The sequence below is a fragment of the Vipera ursinii genome (assembly GCF_947247035.1).
Source record: "Vipera ursinii genome assembly, chromosome: 6".
NCBI lineage: Eukaryota > Metazoa > Chordata > Lepidosauria > Squamata > Viperidae > Vipera > Vipera ursinii.
This window is the reverse complement of record NC_139515.1, coordinates 47,599,836-47,620,404: the sequence shown is the minus strand read 5'-3', so window position 1 is coordinate 47,620,404 and position 20,569 is coordinate 47,599,836. Positions and strand designations below refer to the sequence as shown.

At 35.3% G+C, this 20,569-nt stretch overlaps 1 protein-coding gene across 1 annotated transcript in view; it reads right to left on the bottom strand.

Moving 5' to 3' along the window:
* Positions 1 to 20,569, bottom strand: part of NAV3 (neuron navigator 3) — a gene marked incomplete at its 5' end in the record, with an annotated part of 387,240 nt that overhangs the window by 91,884 nt on the left and 274,787 nt on the right. The window contains 2 exons of the mRNA XM_083365121.1: positions 8,167 to 8,550; positions 9,533 to 9,641. Coding sequence (XP_083221247.1) covers positions 8,167 to 8,550; positions 9,533 to 9,641 — 493 coding nt within the window. The remainder of the gene's footprint in view (positions 1 to 8,166; positions 8,551 to 9,532; positions 9,642 to 20,569) is intronic.

The following is a 20,569-nucleotide window of genomic DNA, read 5'->3' as shown; positions in this document are numbered from 1 at the left end:
CTCTCTCTCTCTCTCTCTCTCTCTCTCTCTCTCTCTCTCTCTCTCTCTCTCTCTCTCTGTGTGTGTGTGTGTGTGTGTGTGTGTGTATGTAGAAATTCCCATGTTTTGCATCTCAGATTGAAAGAATTAGGTTGCCAATACTATCTCTGCTTGATATTTGGGAAAGCTGCAGCTGACAAAGTAAAATATAATCAGCTAAAAGGATAAATATTTTTCTACTATAAGCTATATTACTGCTCTTTTCTTTATTTCCCAGTTACACCACCAAAGGAGAAATAGTTATGATTTGATACTGCATTGTCTTCCTGATTAAAATGGCCTTATTCACAAAACTGATCTATGTTTCAGAGGATACATGGCTATGTATCATACATCCTGCAAGGGTAGGAGAGGATAGAATTATGGCTCTAGTATGCTCTCTTCACCTACTACGGTCGGGATATATAATATCTTCCTAATGAATTTCTCACAGCTTGATAATATCTGTATGGTCACAATGGAACATTGTGTAGGATTAGCTAGGATTCTAATCTAATGCAAACACAACCTTCTTACATTCTAAACCTGAGGCAAAATAGTTATGGTTTATTAGGCCACATCTCATTTGCTTTTCAATCTTTTTAGCTTCTATTGCATCTGTGAACAGTTCAAAACTTAGACATTACTGAAAAGCAAACTGGGAATAAAACAGGACATTAGATACAAACCATAGGTCTCTCACATATCATATATTTGCAATCAGTAAATAAAGAATAAACAGTGGTTTCAAAAATTGATTTACTAGCCTGAAGTAAGCTGCTGCTTATTTGTTTTGTTACACTTGATCAATAAAAAGCACATTTTTGCTTAGTGCCATTTCTTAGACATTTCAAAAGAACCCCCATGCGCTAGGAACACGTTTTTAAGCAACTGGATGCCTAATATGAATTCTAGCAGGGATTTGCAGTTTCTGAGATACCAGACTGTGTTGGAGGTTGAATATATTTGGCATTTGGTGAGGGTGGGTTAAACTATTGCAGCTTCTATTTTAATAGAATTACAAATTAAGAAAAAGAAGGTGAAAATCATATTTAAGAGTTTAAGGTACTTTAGTCTCAGGAGGGTAAATTTTTTAGTTGAGAGGCTACACATATGAAACAGTGTACTCTCTCATATTAATTCCTAATTATTCCTGGATGATTGTCCTCCAGGTTTAAAGTAATTAAAGTGGGAATGAAAGACATAAGGTTTGGCATGCTTGGGTGAAGCATGTATTTTTTAGTGCTTATTAGTCTTTTTTCTTACTAATATAAATTGGAAACAGTACTTTAAAAATATTCTAGCTAAGAGCACTGCCATTTAGATCATTTTCATTCAAGAAAGGCAACCTAATTTATTTTCTCTTTTGATAAATCAGTTAATACTTTTTTACATTTTTAGTCAAGGATTACTACAAGTAAAATATTCAACAAAAATCAGCAATCAGCTTTTTTATTCAAGTTGTCACCTATTTGTTTTAACATTTTCAATGCATTTCTCTTTTAACGCCAAGAATACACAGACTTCAAGCTAGTGATAACAGTGATTTTCCTCCCTTTTTAGTCTGAACCCTAGAAATACAGGATTAATACCCGATAGCATCTAGTACTCCACTTTATAATACAAGTCCTGATAAATGGCAGAATATAAATCTAAAATTAAATATTTGTCTAGATTTGAACAAACCTGTCAGGGTAAGTAAAACAAATATAGAAGAAAATAACATGTTTTTTACACATTAATTTATTAAGAATTCATCTGCAACAAAATCATCAGCAATTTGCTTGAAAATGTGTTTGGATTTTACATAAGAAGAAACACAGCACCTCCCCACTCTTCATTAAAGCAACGTTCCGTTTCTCAAACTTCCACAGTATTCTGAAAATAAGGTGTGGGTGCTTTAATAATTTTATTAACTTAATGAATAAACTCTTTAAAACAATTATACCTCTTTTTCAAACTTACGGTACCTTTGACAACAGGGTTTACTTAAATGAATTACAAGGGGGCTGTGATTGAACCTTTTTGGAAACATTAGCCTTAGTAGTGTGATGAAGGCATACACATATATAAGCTGCACTTTGCAAACAGCCAAATTGTTGCATCTTTTACAAATATTTGTGCAATAAAAGTTAACATCCAACAAGAATTCAGAAGTACATTTAAATGGAAACTCATACAAAAGTTTTCACAACTGAGTGCATGTATTTGTATCTCCTCCTGTGTTAACGCTCAAGATCTTCAGAAGCCAGTGCATGCCCAGTGATCTGGAGATCTAGTTTCCCTGTATATACTTGCCCCCACTAGCTGTTTAACCCTTAAATGAATATACTAAGTGCTAAAACAAAACTTAAATCAGTGAACAAGTACAAATATAACTCAGCTCTCAGCTGGTCTACTTAGAAATAAATTTTGCATAATTAAATTGAATCAAAATATGATTTACAGTGTTTACATTTCAGCTCTGAATCAACCCAGAGTCTAACATTCTTTAACTTATTTCAGCAACTCAAAATTTTCAAAGGTTGAGGGACAGTAAAAAAAGGAAGGAACTAGTGGTCATAGATAGAAAGCCTCTCATAACTGAAAGCTCAGGTTTTATAGATATACATAGACATTTTTTTTAATGTGAAATTTGGGGGATTACTCAAAACCCTTTGTCGCTAAATCCTGGAGATTCCTAGACTTGTTCAAAGATTTTTGAAGAATTAAGCAATTTTTTGGAAGTTGATTATCCCTATTTGAACTATTACTTAATTTTGATTCAAACAAACCAAAAAAGTGCACTGCACCTGTTTGGAATTTTCTTTTATATTCTAAGATGTTACAGCATTATGACATGGCAAAATTATGTTCCAAGTGAAGAAACTATCCTCTTCATGGATTACTGCCTTGTCGTGGCAAAGGGGCTTGCATAATTCAATGAAGCTATGAGCTATGCCATGCAGGGCCACCCAAGACGGAAAGGTCATAGCAGAGAGTTCTGACAAAATGTGATCCACTGGAGAAGCAAATGGAAGAGCCCCTCAGGTTGGAAGGTGTCCAATATGCTACTGTGGAAGAGCAGAGGGCTAGTACTACTAGTGCCAGAAAGAATGAAGCCACTGGGCCAAAGCTGAAAGGGCGTTCAGCTGTGGATGTGTCTGGTGGTGAAAGGAAAGTCCGATGCTGTAAAGATATTTTCTCCATAGGAACCTGGAATGTAAGATTGATGAATCAAGGAAAGCTGGATGTGGTCAAACAAGACTGAACATCGACACCTTAGGTATCAGCAAACTAAAATGGACAGGTATGGGTGAATTTAATTCAGATGACCATCAGGTATACTACTGCGGGCAAGAATCCCTCAGAAGAAATGGAGTAGCCTTCATAGATAATAAAAGAGTAGGAAAAGCAATACTGGGATACAATCCTCAAAATGACAGAATGATCTCAGTTCGAATCCAAGGCAAACCATTCAGTATCACAGTAGTCCAAGTCTATGCCCCAACCACCAGTGCTGAAAAGGATGAAATTGACCGGTTCTATGAAGCCCTACAGCACCTTATAGAACTAACACCAAAAAATTATGTCCTTATCATCATGGGGGATTGGAATGCTAAAGTAGGAAGCCAAAAGATAAGCGGAATAACAGGCAAGTTTGGCCTTGGAGTACAAAATGAAGCAGGGCACAGGCTGATAGAATTTTGTCAAGAGAATACGATGGTCACAGCAAACACTCTTTTCCAACAACCCAAGAGACGGCTCTACACATGGACATCACCAGACAGTCAACACAGAAATCAGATTGACTATATGCTCTGCAGCCAAAGATGGAGAAGCTCTATACAGTCGGTAAAAAAAAGACCAGGAGCTGACTGTGGCTCAGACCATGAGCTTCTCATTGCAAAGTTTAGGCTTAAACTGAAGAAAGTAGGGAAAAGCACCAGGCCACTCAGGTATGAATTAAATTATACCCATGTTGAATATACAGTAGAGGTGACAAATAGATTTAAGGAATTAGATCTCATAGACAGAGTGCCTAAAGAACTATGGACAGAGGTTCGCAACATTGTACAAGAGGTAGCAACCAAAACCATCCCAAAGAAAAAGAAATGCAAGAAAGCAAAATGGCTGTCTGAGGAAGCTTTGCAAATAGCTGAGGAAAGGAAGGAAGCGAAAGGCAAGGGAGAAAAAGAAAGATACACCCAATTGAATGCAGAATTCCAGAGAATAGCTAGAAGAGTAAGAATGCCTTCTTAAATGAACAGTGCAAAGAAATAAAAGAAAACAATAGAATAGGGAGGACCAGAGATCTTTTCAAGAAAATTGGAGAGATGAAGGGAACGTTTAATGCAAAAATGGGCATGATAAAGGACCAAAATGGCAGGGACCTAACAGAGGCAGAAGAGATTAAGAAGAGGTGGCAAAATTACACAGAAGAACTTTACAAGAATGAGCTTAACGTCCCTGATAATCACAATGAGTTGGTCACTGACCTCGAGCCAGACATCCTAGAATGTGAAGTGGGCCTTAGAAAAGCTGAGCAACAACAAAGCTAGTGGAGGTGACAGTATTCCAGCTGAGCTATTCAAAACCTTAAAAAACAATACAGTTAAAGTGCTACACTCAATTTGCCAGCAAATTTGGAAAACTCAACAGCGGCCACAGGATTGGAAAAGAACAGTTTACATTCCAATTCCAAAGAAAGGCACTGCCAAAGAATGTTCAAACTATCGCACCATTGCACTCATTTCACATGCTAGTAAAGTTATGCTTAAAATCCTACAAGCTAGACTCCAGCAGTGTGTGGATCGAGACCTACCAGAAGTACAGGCAGGATTTTGAAGAGGCAGAGGAACTAGAGATCAAATTACCAACATAAGCTGGATCATGGAGAAAGCTAGAGAGTTCCAGAAAATCATCTACTTCTGCTTCATTGACTATGATAAATCCTTTGATTGTGTGGATCATAACAAACTGTGGCAAGTTCTTAAAGAGATGGGTGTACCAGACCATCTTATTTTTCTCTTGAGAAACCTATACGTGGGCCAAGAAGCCACAGTGAGAACTGGACACAGAACCACTGATTGGTTCAAAATTGAGAAAGGAGTCTGGCAAGGCTGTATACTGTCACCCTGCCTATTTATCTTATATGCTGAGCACATCGTGAGAAAGGCAGGGCTACATGAATCAAAAGTTGGAAATAAGATTGCTGGAAGAAATATCAACAACCTGAGATATACAGATGATACCACTCTAATGGCAGAAAGTGAACAACTAAAGAGACTCTTGTTGTGTGTGAAGGAGGAGAGTGCAAAACCTGGGTTGAAACTTAACATTAAGAAAACCAAGATCATGACATCTGGCCCTCTCAATTCCTGGCAAATTGATGGGGAAGAAATGGAGGTAGTGACAGATTTTATTTTCCTGGGCTCCAAGAGCACTGCAGATAGGGACTGTAGTCAAGAAATTAAAAGATGCTTGCTCCTCGGGAGGAAAGCCATGGCAAATCTAGACAACACACTAAAAAGCAGAGACATCACCCTGTCAACAAAAGTGTGTATAGTCAATGCTATGGTCTTCCCAGTTGCAATGTATGGCAGTGAAAGTTGGACCATAAAAAAGACTGAGCGCCAAAGAATTGAGGCCTTTGAACTATGGTGCTGGAGAAGACTCCTGCGAGTCCCTTGGACTAGAAGGCAATCAAACCGGTCAGTCCTAGAGGAGATCAACCCTGACTGCTCTTTAGAAGGCCAGATCCTGAAGCTAAAACTCAAATACTTTGGCCACCTAATGAGAAGGAAGGTCTCACTGGAGAAGAGCTTAATGCTGGGAAAGATTGAGGGCACTAGAAGAAGGGGATGACAGAGAATGAGGTGGCTGGATGGAGTCACTGAAGCAGTAGGCGTGAGCTTAAATGGACTCCAGAAAATGGTAGAGGAAAGTTGTCTATAGGGTCGCAATGGGTCAGACATGACATCGCAGGTAACAACAACAACGAAGAAACTATGAATTTTCTGCAATTCATTATTGAAAGCCTTTAAATAATCATAAATGTTTCTGTTTAGTCCATGACCAATTTAATTAATTTTATTATGGTTGTTTAGTCTTCTGTAAGACTTGGTGGTTATATGTAAATTAAAGGCTCACTGATCTGTTGTGACATATCTATTTTGCTCTCTCTATCGTGATTTATAGAAATATTTGAGCCATCATACTATAGTGGTCATGAAAAAAATACTATACCAGCAACTATTATTTTAACATAAATGGCTTATTTTATCCCTCTTTCAAACCAATGGTCTTCCCTATCCACCATGTGGACAGAATGTAGAGAGGACCATTGGTTTGAAAGAAGGGTAAAAGAGGCCATTTATGTTAACATTGAGCAGTCCTCTCTCAGCAGAGGGGGAGGATACGACACCACCTATCTCTCGTCCACAACACAGTCCTTTCAACAGTTCCAAGATGCAGATGATGCTGAGGGCACAGATAAACCCCGAAATGGCATCAAGAGATCTCAGGGAGAGTGCTAACAACCAGATGACTGCAAAGAAATATGATCGTTCAAATCCTCCCCCCATCTTGTCAGAACCAATCCTTCCATTGCTCCAATATCCTGCCAGAACTGATGACGCTTCTTGGATGAGAAGCAAAATGTCTTCTTCTTTCTCAGGGAAAAAAAAACCCAGTCCAGTTGGCTTTTGAAAAAGCGCCTTTGAGACAACTATGACCTGGATGACTCTCCATAGAAACTTACTTTCATGTTTCTCCTGTCATACCCAACTCTCACTATCTTATAAAAATAAGTAGAAGCATGTTCTTATAGTAAGAACAACATTTATTCCTCTTAATGGAGCACATATTACCAATTTGCTACAGATGTTCACACCTCTTAGAATCTTTTCCCCATATTTGGTAAACAGTTTACCAAAGATCACAAATTTATCTCCTTGCTCTAATTTTAGTTTGCAGTGAGTCACTCCAATTTACAGTCAAAATAACTGTCCTGATTTTTGATATTTTAATTTTCAAAATAGCATTCCTCATATATCAAATTAACATTCACCACAAATCATGTGAGTTTTTAGAGGGCTTTATAAAAAAGTACATGTACATTTATTTATCCAAACAACACATCTCTAACATTATCATAACTATTCTTTATATGTTATATAATATGTATGCAATGCTTAATAATATATTAAGCAAATAAGAAGACATCTCACAGATGTGACCTTGAATATTATATCCAGTAAAATTTGACAAATCGGAATAGGTTCAGAAAAAGTGATAAAAGTATTGGGAAATTAGCATCTAAATTCTATAAAGATAGACCGAATGTACTATACATGTTTAACTTTGGTAATAACAAGTCATAGGGAGGAATATGGCAGAATCTTCTGAAAAACAGTGTCTGAAAAACACTGTGAAAGTGTGTGAACAAAAGAAAGAAAGTGAACAAAAATTCTGTGTCATTCCAAAAGCCCAGACATGGAATCATGGATTTCAAAAACAGGAAGTCAGATTATGGTTGAATATTAGGAGACATTTTCTATGGGTAAACAATTTAACACAGAGGTTTATTTCACAGAAGCAGTGGGCTTTCTATTAGGTGTATATTATATTCCTTATTAGACAAGTTTCTTTTATTCGCTTTAGAATATGCATCATTCCAATTTTATGTATAATCTAAATGATAAGCAATTTTAGAAGATAATAAGCTATAAAACTTCAAGCCATGTCATTTAATATTATAAATTCATTATAATAAATTCATTATTATAAAGACAAGGCCTTTCTAAAAATTAACAAAGAGAGAGCCATGTATATTTATCTGCATCAAAAAAATTAAACATGAAAATCATTTTTGTCTCTATAAAAGAGTCCAACAAAAAATAAGACAGGAGATAACAAATTAATCATACATTTTACTGTTTAAAGTGTCATTTGAACTGAATTAAATTACTTAATTAAATTATAGTTAATTCATTTTCTCTAATAACTTTCATTGTAGATTATTATAGTTCTAATTCAGCCAGTAACAAATTCACCATATTTTTCAGATGTTTGCCTCATTCCTTTCTGTTTATGAACAGATTTGTGAATTACTTTTAAAAAATCACAATCCTTTCTAATCTCATTTTTACAAAAAAGAAATCTTACCCACTGTTGATGTCATCAGCTCGAAGGCTCTTCCCAAGAATGTCCCCATCACTCATGTACCCTCCAACATCAACATCAGAGGAAATGTCCAGGTCACTATTTCCTTTTTCACCCATGTCAATTTGGGGGATGTTCCCAAGACGAGAGATGGCTGCACGACGAAGAGGTGTGGTGTACATGAATCGAGAAGGGTCAGTATGGATGAAGCGACTAGCACCACTGCGAGGGTACCCTCCACCCAGGGAAGGAGCGTCACCTGCCTGGAGTCGAGGACTAGCTTGTCCAAGCCTCCAGGTCACTGGAGAAGATCGGCTTGTTAAGCCAGGAATGCTTCGTCCATTCACTTCAGTTGTCACAGTACTGTCAAATGTTGTCTCCAGTGTGCTGTCAAGCAAAACAAAAACTGTTGAACCATAGCTTCCATATTTCTATGCATATGGGATGATGGGTAGACAAAGAAAAGTTCTACTTTTAAATAAACATGTCTTAGGAAAAATAGCACCTGTTTTTAAAGATGTCACTCTAAGGCCGACATTTTTCTGCAACAAGCCAATGTCCTTTCTCAGATTTTCCATATTTTTAGCGATGGTGGGCTTTGAGATAAACATGTTAATATATAAGATTTAAATAAAATAAAATGAACCTTGTAATGGAAAATAAAACCTGTTAAATGTTCACTAAGTGAAATGATGCCAGAAGAAAGATAAATAGTAAATAGTAAGTAGTAAAATAAAATGGGAGTTTTTCAAAATCAGGTCTTCCTTGTAAAATGTAATGGATCGCTCATACATAGCTAAAATTAATATAAGTTATGTTTTCATTGCAATATGACAATGAGATTAAGTTAGAAATGTTTCCCATTTGTTTCAGTAAGTACATTCTAAATAAAGATAAGCACAACACTCTTAATAGAATTTGGCAACTACAGTGTCTCCCAGCTGTGTCATTACCATTAACAAATAATATTTCCTTGAATGACCTGTTTTCTCCATCCTTAAACAGTCTCAAGACTGAATTCTACTAAAACTGTTTACTTTAACCCAAGTGACAAGATTCAAGTTACAAGTAACACACAATGAGTTAGCACTCAGAATAGCCTCATCCATACAGTACAATTATTGTGGATTTGCATTGTTTAAATATGAGCTATACAAGTTGATTTTATTCAGATATTAAAGACAATTTATAATTTTTTTAAGGAATACTTCACTTTTGTACAATGATTAAATCTCACTTTTTGATAGATATTTATTTCTTTAGCTATATGATACATTTTAAATAAAATCTGCTGTTTAGACAATGCACTTTTTTTAAAACTGTTTTTCTTTTATTGTTCCATGTATTCAGCTGCACTAGTAAACAATACCTGTGGCTTATTTGAGTTCCTCTAAGACTGGACATAGTTTCTTCCAAGTTTTGTCTCAGATCAGCTATGTTCTTTACAGTTCTCATTCTTCTTGTTTCAGGATCTTCTCCTGCAATCAACCAACCAATCAATGAATATGAACATAAAAAATAAAGCAAACCATATACGTGTAAGACAATATGAACTAGAACAATGTTATAATCAAAGCCTTGATGGAAATGAGTAAAAATGAGAGTAATCTTGAGTTTGAATTACTACAGAATACAAATACAAATATGCTTTATGGTTCCATTCTGCTTCTGTTATCATTAAGTCTTCCAGAATGATTATGACTTTACAACGAATGCCTCAAATGTATCATCATCATCACCACCACCACCACCACCACTACAGTTTTCATCAATAGCATAATATGTGTATTTCTAAATTACAACAAACTATTTCTTTATTATATATTTTATATATCCTGCTTTAATCTACTCATCATTTCAAAAAGAAGAAAGTCTTATTTCATGAATATCTGTTGCTGTCTGAGTAGGAAACTTCATCAAAACTCTGTGTTTGCAATCTATTGATAAGGATGAAATAGTGTATACGGTGACCTCAGTGTTTTATACGTAGAGCCATAACCTTGAATGTACCTTGACTTATCTCTTCTGCTTCTCATCCTTTTCTTCTTTTTTGCTCTATTGCTGGACTAATGAAGTATTCCTAAATACTAATACCGTAGTTTCCGGCATATAAGACGACTTTTTAACCCATGAAAATCTTCTCAAAAGTCAGGGGTCGTCTTATACACCGGGTGCTGAAACTTTAGGGACAGGGCTGGCTGGAAAACCTGGAGCGGATCTCCCATTTAGTCTGCGCAGGGAAAGCGGGACCAATTGGAGAAGAAGCTGCAGTCTGTGATTTTTTACAGGCTGGGGTCTGGGCGTCTTTCCTTCTAAAGTTGAAGAGCAGCTGTAGTCTATCCCAACTTGAAAGGCAGGTGGGGAAGGCAGCAGCCAGAGTAGCGGCTTAGCTCTAAGGACACATTTGACTCAGGAACTGGGCGGGCTGGCTGGAAAACCTGGAGCGGATCTCCCATTTGGTCTTTTTTTTTTAATCCCATTTATATCCCGCCCTTCTCCGAAGACTCAGGGCGGCTTACAATTTAAAGCACAAATCAATGTGCTTAGCAATAGCCTTCATTCTATGTATATGCCTGCTTATTAGAGCTTTCACCCCCCCCCCACAAGCAGCATTATTACAAAGTCAGCTTATTGCTCCCAACAATCTGAGTCCTCATTTTACCTACCTCGGAAGGATGGAAGGCTGAGTCAACCTTGAGCCTGGTGGGATGCAAACCTGCACTAATTGCAGGCAGCTGGTGTTACTTAAGGCTCTGTGCAGGGAAAGCTTTAGAGTGAATTAGGAAAAGTGAATTAGGAAAATAGGAAACGGTTGCTGGAATTGGGTATGTGTAGTTTAATGAGGGGTGAGGGGTGACATGATAGCAGTGATCCAATATCTCAGGGGCTGCCACAAAGAAGAGGGAGCCAAGCCATTCTCCAAAGCACCTGAAAGCAGGACAAGAAGCAATGGATGGAAACTAGTCAAGGAGAGAAGCAACCTAGAACTAAGGAGAAACTTCCTGACAGTTAGAACAATTAACCAGTGGAACAACCTGCCTCCAGAAGTAGTGAATGCTCCAACACTGGAAGTTTTTAAGAAGAGACTGGCCAGCCATTTGTCTGAAATGGTATAGGGTTTCCTGCCTTATTAGGGGGTTGGGCTAGATGACCTCCAAGGTCCCTTTCAACTTATTATTATTATTATTATTATTATTATTATTATTATTATTATTATTATTATTATTATTATTATTATTAATCCACTTGCACTGTTTTATGTTTACATGTTTGATGACAAAAAGCCTTATGTTTATAAGTGAGTTTTCCTACTAAGTACCTGCATGTCATAAGCATTTGAATTAAAATTACCATATTAAAATCAAATCTGATGTTTTTTAATTTTTATTTGGTGTGCGTTGGAAGAGAGGTAGTCTTATATGGTGAGTATAGCCCAAACCCTATAATTTAACAGGAAATGTAGGGGGTCGTCTTATATGCCCAGTCGTCTTATACGTCGGAAAATACGGTAACCTATTTAAAAGTCAGGCTTATGTATGAAAATGATGTTGCATTTTTAAACCAAGTAAATTGACTTCAGTAAAAAAAAAGCTGGGGGGAAAATCAATTGACTTTTAGTATATTGTTTAAGAGCATATAGAAATGTAGCATAGAGAATATACATTATGGAACGTTATTTCTGATTCTTAATATAATAATGTTTGTTTCTAGTAACTTGTTCAAAGTATTCAACTTATTTCTCATTATTCAATAAAAAATCAACTGTAATTTTATAATAGTGAAATTAGCATAAAATGTCTATAAAAATGTAGACTTTGTTGTAATTAATACATAGATTAATAAAGTAACAGATTGCAATAAACAGTTATATACAACAATAGGATATTTTTGGTCTTTAGATCAAGAAAATCAACTGTAATTTTATAATAGTGAAATTAGCATAAAATGTCTATAAAACTGTAGACTTTGTTGTAATTAATACATAGATTAATAAAGTAACAGATTGCAATAAACAGTTATATACAACAATAGGATTTTTGTGGTCTTTAGATCAAGAAAAAAACATTTTACTAGAAACAGTATAAGTATATAAGATATTTGAGAGCTAGTTTAGTGGAGGGTTAAGGTGTTTTATTAGAAGGCAGAAAACGTGACTTCTTGTCTTGCCTGGAAGCCCCCTGAGTTACTTTGAGCTCTTCCTTTCTTTTATCCTTAGATAAACAAAAGAGCAAATCACTTCCAAAATGTTGCCAAAGAATACTGCAGGGATGTGCCTGTGTAGTCACCAGAAGTCAGGGTCATAAACACTTTCTGCATATTGCTGATGTGCTGGATAGGGTCTGGGACAGGTTTTCCACAGCCAACTCACTATGGCCAACTCACCATGGGATATTCATGGTGGGACAACTTGCCACAGGGACAAAAGTTACATAATATTGAAGAAATTGTGGACTAGAATAATTAAAGGATGCAAAAGGAGGGACAAAATGAAATGTGAATGACCAAAATTAAAATATTTTAAATAATTATTTTAAATAATTAAATCAAATTGTTGAATTGCCTAGTGACCTGTTCCATGACAAGTTGACCACAATGAGTTGGCCATGGTGAATTGGCAGCGGTGAATTGACCATGGCAAGTTGTCCAGGGTAAGTTGTCCCATTCTGCTCTGGATATATGCAAAAGGAAAAAAAAATCCTGAAGCATTTTTGTGCTATATAAATAAAGCCTGTTATAAATAATAAATACTGTAGGTTAAATAACCTACACATCAGTGGTTGGGGTACAAAACATTGCACTAAATTGCTGTATTTTGGGTGCTGTATCACAAGCACCCAAAATTCCACAGGAGAAGGTTTTTCAAGCATTTTAACATAAAAGTTATTGGCAAAAGATAGCTGAATCAGAAGTAGTAACAGTAGGTACAGTCATATCTGGATAAACATATGATCCAAAATTTGAGGCCACAAAATCAGAACCTTGGGCAGTTCACACAAAGTCTGACTAGGTTGGTTTCTTCTATTTTAGGATCCCAGATTTGGAAAGGAATATTGAGTTGTCTAGCATCCACTTGAATACATCTAATGAAAAAAAGCTCCTGGCTCTACCATCAAACTGCTCTTGCTATTAGAAATATTTTTACCCTAATATTTTATTGGAATCTATCTTTCAATAATTTAAATCTATTATTGCATGTGCTTTGGAGTGAGAATGAAGCCTTGATAGTTTTCTATGTGACCTTTTTCCAGTTATCTGAATATGCCTATCCTACCCACCTTTAGATGTCTTTGCTCAAGGCTAAACATATCTAGCTGAGTTAATCACCCTGCTCTATGTTTCTTAAAGATAGTTGGTTCAAATTTTAGCAACATGAAGAATTGTATTTATGGCTGGGGATTCACCATGTCTTCTAACTAAAAGGATATAAAGTGGAATTGTTGATATATAAATGGAGTTTCTAATTTCTACAGAATTCTCTCTGTAAGTGATTAAGTAGCTTTAACATAGTTAATCTTTAACTGTTTATCATAATCTTATTGGTTTTGAGATCAAAATTATATTTCTTATAGTAACACCTGCTATAGATAAATATAAGTATTTGCTTGGAAACACTACGAAAATGGAAACAGATTAGAAAGAAGACTTATTCTTTATCACTCTAGAATAAAAATATGTTTGTATAAATAATTACTATATAAAACAGTTACTGATAGTAAGTGTTCACATGCTTGCAATTCTGCGACAAGGAACAACAGAACCTGGTGGTGGAGTGAAAAGGGTGATCATCTCAGAATCCTTATGTAGCCACAAGCAAATGAAGTCCAGCCCCTGCCCCTTGAGTGCCATTGACCCTTATCTAACTCTAACCAGGTGCTGACTGTTAGTTGAGAAGATTCCTGTTCATAGTCCTTTAGCAATAAATCAACTTAATTGAACCTTCACTTGTGGACTTCATCTTTTGTGCCTGACAGCAACCTATTTAAACTGAGGAGTGATTATGCATTTTATATACTTGCATATTTGTATCCTGGAATTTATCTCATTTGCTGCTGTTTACTTAATAGGAGTCTTCTTCCTGCACAAACAGCACTCTGAAGATGAATCTTCAAAAGCAAAAATGAATGAATGCTTGAACTTGGAAGGACATTTGCCTTCCCGTCATTTGTTTCCTTCTACATACAGTATTAGCAATAAACAGATCCAATCTCTGGTTTTTCTGGCACAATTTTTTTTTCTGAGCATCTAATTTTTTTAGAGAGGAAAGATCTATCATAAATCTAATATTTAATAAAATGCCACTTTTGTATCATATTAATTTGTGTATTAATTATAAAAAACTGAATCTCCCTGCAAAACTGATAAAAAAAACAAGAATAAAACTGATCGGAGAGGCTGCCAAGAGACCTTCAGCAACATTAAAAGAGCTACAGGGATTTATGGCAAGTACTGATTGTGTACAACATGTGACAACAATCTCCCATATTCTTCATATGTCTGGGCTGTGGGGTAAGGTGGCAAGCCTCTTGTTACAAAGAAACATATGAAAGCCTGACTACATTATTTTGCAAAAACCTACATCAAGTCTGACAAAAGCAGAAAATGTGTTATGGTCTGCTGACACCAAGGCTGAACTTTTTGGCCATCATTCCAAAATGTATGTTTGGCACAAAAACAATACTGTACATCACCAAAAGTACATCATACCCGCAGTGAAGCATGGCGGCAGCATTATGCTTTGAAGATCCTTTTCTTCAGCTGGAACTGGGGTTTTAGTCAAAGTGGATGGAATTATGAACAGTTCCAAATATCAGTCAGTTTTGGCACAAAACCTTTAGGCCTTTGCTAAAATGCTGAAGATGAAGACAAATTTCATCTTTTAACATGATAATGACCCAAAGCATACTTCTAAATCAACAAAAGACTGATCTTCCTCTAGAAGATCAAAATTGTAGAATGACCCAGGCAAAGCCCAGACCTGAGTCCAATTGAAAATCTGTGGAGTGACCTGGAAAGGGCTATGCACATGCCCTCACAATCTGACAAACTTGTAGCACTTTTGTAAGAAAGATCAGGCAAAGATTCCCAGCAAGATATGCTATGCTAATAGGCTCCTAGTGCAAAAGACTGAATGCTATCATAAAAATAAAAAGGTGTGTCAACAAAGCATTAGTTTAAGGGTGTGCACATTTATGCAACCATGTTATTGTATATTTTTATTGTTATTTTTCCCCTAAAAGATTTCAGTTTGTTTTTCAGTTGAATTATACAACTTATGGTATATTATAAGTGAAAAAATTCTGAAATGATTTGTCTTGGTCGAGTGTTTTTTTTTTACATCTGGCATTTAACAGGGGTGTGTAGACTTTTTATATCCATTGCATGCAGATTTGATTTGGAATAGTGAACAACACTCATGAAGGACTCTTTCTCATGTCCAGACACCTTAGAGACAAGAAGTCACATTTCTTTGCGTTATATGGATTACTGATACAATATAAGTAAAATGAAATGTCATTTCTTAATTTCAAATAGATAAATTGAGACATATGCAGTTGTATCAGCTATTTTTACCATATTTTGTTCCAACATTCTTTAATTAAAAAATACAACTATTGTTCAGTATTATCTCACATTAATATTGGATTATATACGGTGCCCTACTAAATAGGAATGGCATAAATGTTTCTTTCTTAGGAACATTCAGCATCAGTTGCATGTATATATATATTTGAATTGCAACACCATTATTTGTATGCAAAAATATAACCAAGAGATGCACATATACTGTATGTGTGTACATTCATATCTAGATACATACCCAACTATGTCAGTATTATGGAAATATGCTGTATAGCAAAAGTCAAAGTTAGAAACAAGTTTTTTTCTCTGATTCATATATCAGCAACAAAGTCAAAGATATATTTCTCTTCCAGACTTCTAATTTTGTAAAACTAGGAAACTTGCAAGAAAAAGATTTAGCAATGGAGCACAGACTTCCAAAAATGTATTTCTATAAAATTCTTGAATCCATCATTTTGAAAACACATATATCTGAATGGCGATCAGAAGTACAACTGGCTTGCAAATAAATGCTTTACAACTCCTATATTTTTGATAAGTCATAGAAACTTGTTTGCATCAATATAGATTAGATGTAAAGCCTTAAGACAAAAACTTCTGCTTTAATGACATTACAGGGATGTTATTTTTGAACTGAATATTTCGAAAGTAGAGTAGAAGATAAACCAAGATATTGCCTAAATAAACAAAGTTTGATAAGTTTGATAATTATTTTTTTATATTAATGAAATGGAAAATTATTAACACAGAATAAAAATAGTTGTGAATGAACTGGCAGTCAATTTGACAAGATAGAATTCACATTAATATTGAGAGCAAAAAAACAGGGAAGTATCTTCAGACTATCCTTCCCAAATTGAGGTAAAAGGGAAAACTAGCATGACTGTCAAATATGCCTATGTATCAAGCTCAAACAGAAATTAAATTGCTAGAGTTTTCCTATCTTGCTGCTTCAAGATTAGTTTAATAAAGCTATATTTTAAGAAGAAAATTGTGTGTTATCACTGGCATGCCTTCGAAATGCCAAAAGATTTTAAATTAATGCAGTCTGTAAATCTAACAAAAACAAATAATGTAAATATACCCTGCTTCATAATACTGTATAGATGGAATTGTAAGTATATTGTAAAAGAATAGTAAGATTATTATTAACAAAGTCTCTTCCATGCAAAACATTATTCCTTAATAACTATCATGTCAAATAGAAGTTAACTTACCTAAATAATCATTGTAAAGTGCTTGTTCTAAGTCTCCAAGCATTGTTATTATAACATCCTCATCAAGCTGTGCAGTCCCTTCACGTAAACAACTTTCCTCTTCCACAACCCAATTTTGGCTAGTAATTTTTGACTTAAAGGGCACATCTTCTTCACCCAATTTGCTTGTCTCCCCTCGAACAGTTTCATCAACCAGGTAGCCTCTGAGCCTTTGGTATGAGGCTCTGGGTCCAACAGGTGATAGTTCTTCCATTTCACATGGTGACTTGTTGCAGGCATGGTAAAGGGAGTGTGCTGATTTTGACAGTGCTTTAGAAAGTAAGCCTCTACTCCCAAGCTCTGTCTGATGAAGAACCTGACTAGGCTTGGAGGCACTGCCAAACCAGTTTTCCCTGCATGAAAATCTCTTTTTTTCGCCTTCAGTTAGGACAGTAAGATTAGTCAGAGATTTCTGCTTCTGGAGACGAGCACCTCTCTTTCTTGCATCCTTGCCTCTGAACACTGAAAGTTCAGCATATCGTTGCATAGTTTTATCCAAAGGCTCAATACAAATTAGATTTCACATTTCTAGCTGTAGAGAAGGCAAGATCTTTCAGCAATAGATCTAACATTTCAGCAGCACCCAGTTTACATGCCCTATAGCTCCTCATTCCTCTGGTGTCAAAAAAAGCACAGCATAAGCATTCCAGAGTGCAGGCTATTAAGGACTAGACAGGCAGAGTCATTTTGATTCTTTTAATGCCAAGCTAGTCTTTTCCAGTCCTGTTAATCTGCAATGTTTTAATAATTTTAGAGGAATTTCTTTCAAGCAAAATAGAGCTGCTTAAACAATCTACTCCAGCACAGAAATAAACATAAAAGCCAGTGATGTTTCCCTCTTAACATCCAATCATCAGTCTTCTTCAGATTGATAGGACTGCATCCCTCTCTGTGGCTGCTGTTTTCTGAAATCCAGAAGTAAACTGCAAGTGCCGATGACTGTCTTCTCCCAGGCTCCCTCAACAGATCATGACTGATTCCTGCATGCAGATCTTTACTTTGGATGGCTGATCGAAAGGCAAGTGCAGCCAAGCACGTCAGAGCTCAATAAGACCCAAATTAACCAAGGAAGCAAAGCTCTGTGAAAGCTTCCTGGCATTTTAGTATTCAACATGCATCCCAGGATCTATGACTGTTCTTTGTAACTGCAGTGAATGCTGCTGGCTGCCATGGCAGCAAACAGTCTGGCAAATTAAAACAGAAGAACCCAGCACTCTGCAATTCTACAAATCCTGAGTTTAAGGATGCATCATAAGCTAAATGGCACGAACATTAACCTAATACCTAACCTAACACTGGAATGCCATCCTTCCTTCCTTCCTTCCACCCAAAACTCTTTTTGTCTCTTATCATGGCTAAGGTTGAAGTGGCTCTTGAATCTTGCGATATACTGAACAAGTCTCTTCCTATAGTGCAATAGAGAATTTGAGGAAGAAGCAATATCCCTTTATATTGAAATGCTAGAAAGTGAACGAGATTTTGTTCCTTTTATATAGTAAAGCTTTTAATTTCTGATTCGGAATAATTCATTATCAAATAATTAGAAATGTTTAAAAAATAGGTTTTTGGAATCTGCTGCAAAAATCAATGTCAGATGGAAGTGATTACCAAGTTCCAAAGTAGAAATCTTAGGTAGGGAGAAAAGTATACAAATTTGCATAAAATATATACACATAAAGTTACCTTAAGAAGAGAGAATGTAGTTCTTCCCAAAATTGAATCTTGCAACTAAAAACTGCACAGTATATGTGAGATATGAAAGGATGCATATGTGATTTAAGGTTACTTTTAATAGTCTTTAGCACAGATTTACAAATAAATCTTTCTAACAAGCACAAATATGTACATTTGTAACACTCAGCCACACCTATAGATATACAAAACTTCCAGAACAAAAATAATACTAATAAAAATGTTCCTACAAATGAAAAAAGATAGTCAATTAATTTTCATTAACTTTTTGAAAAATTGCACAATTTCCCCCAAAAAACATTTGAAGCAGCTATCCTGATAGCATGCTCAAAAAAGTAATCTTATTCTGTTTAGGCTATAACTTTTGTTCTATTACCCACATAATGTCTTAAATAAAATATGTAGCATGTTGCTTATGTCAAAATATATGAACTATTGCAAACATTTTTAAAATAATTAATTTTATAGGTCCTCATCAAGCATTCTATCCATCTGTAGTATAAAGGTATAATTAGGACTCCATCTGGCAAGTGTACAAGATAGGAATGTGTAATTAACCATTTTTTTTTCTTTTGGGTGATTTATAACACAAATATATTTTGTTTTGAAGAAAATATATGAACTAAGACCACTAAATATCTAAAAAAAAAGAATTTGTAAGTGTTTTTCAAGGAACCTTAGACTTTACTTAAAATTTCATTGGAATATTGCCTTTAATCTGAAATATATATGTGTGTGTCTGTGTTGAATAAATAATAGCTAAGTACACAAAATTGTAGCATATTTTCTCAAATAAGATAATATAAACTTATATCATAATATTTAAATAGACACTCAATAGACCCAGATTGTTGGGGGCAATTAAGCTGACTTTGTAATAATGCTGCTTGGGGTGTGTGTGAAAGCCCTAATAAGCAGGCATATACATAGAATGAAGGCTACTTCTAAGCTTGTAAGCCGCCCTGAGTCTTCGGAGAAGGGCGGGATATAAATAGAATAAAAATAAAAATAAAAAATAAATAAATTTATAGTAATCAGGAGTTGAGGAATGGTGCTGGCACAGTAGTAAATTAAAGAACTGAAACAATAATAAATACAAATGCAAAACTTTTTTAACAAGAAAAGCTCATCTTCCAAAGATGTAGAAGAAATTATTTTTGAACTTGGGTTACAAACATCCATCCACACAAATATACATTTTTACTGTCCATCTGTCTATCTGTCTCTCTCTCTCTCTCTCTCTCTCTCTCTCTCTGGCTTAGACCACCCTTGTATTACCAATGGAGAGAACAATCTTTAGAGAAAATCCAGTTGCTTTTGATCATAAACTACTACAAACTCAGTGATAGGAGAACTTGGAATAGAATAAGAATAGACCTATATCCACTAATTGTGGAAAAGAAGTGATTGCCAACCATTTCTAAAAACACCCTCATATGGCAAATCTATGCATGGGTACTTAACAAATAAAACTCATTGTGTTTAGTAATGCCTCCTCCAGATAAATCTGCAGATTTAAGCTGATTAAAATGTAAATTCATACAAAGAATTATATAACAAAAATTGCCTCCTAAAATAAAAAAGTCTGTGTGTGTCAACTTTAAGTTTATGACACATTTATATACATATTACATATTTTTTCATATATATGTTTGCATAGTTGCATATATGTATATATAATAGAACAATAGATTATACAGTATGTAAACTCAAGACAAAATGTTTCTATTTGGTAGAACTTTCAGCATTAGGAATCACTTATTTTGGTTGAAAGGTCTAATTGTGCTAGACATATTGAATTCCTCTTTTTTTTTGCAAAATTTTATTCTTATATTTTACATGCCACTGGAAATAACAGCTTGAAATCCTAACATATT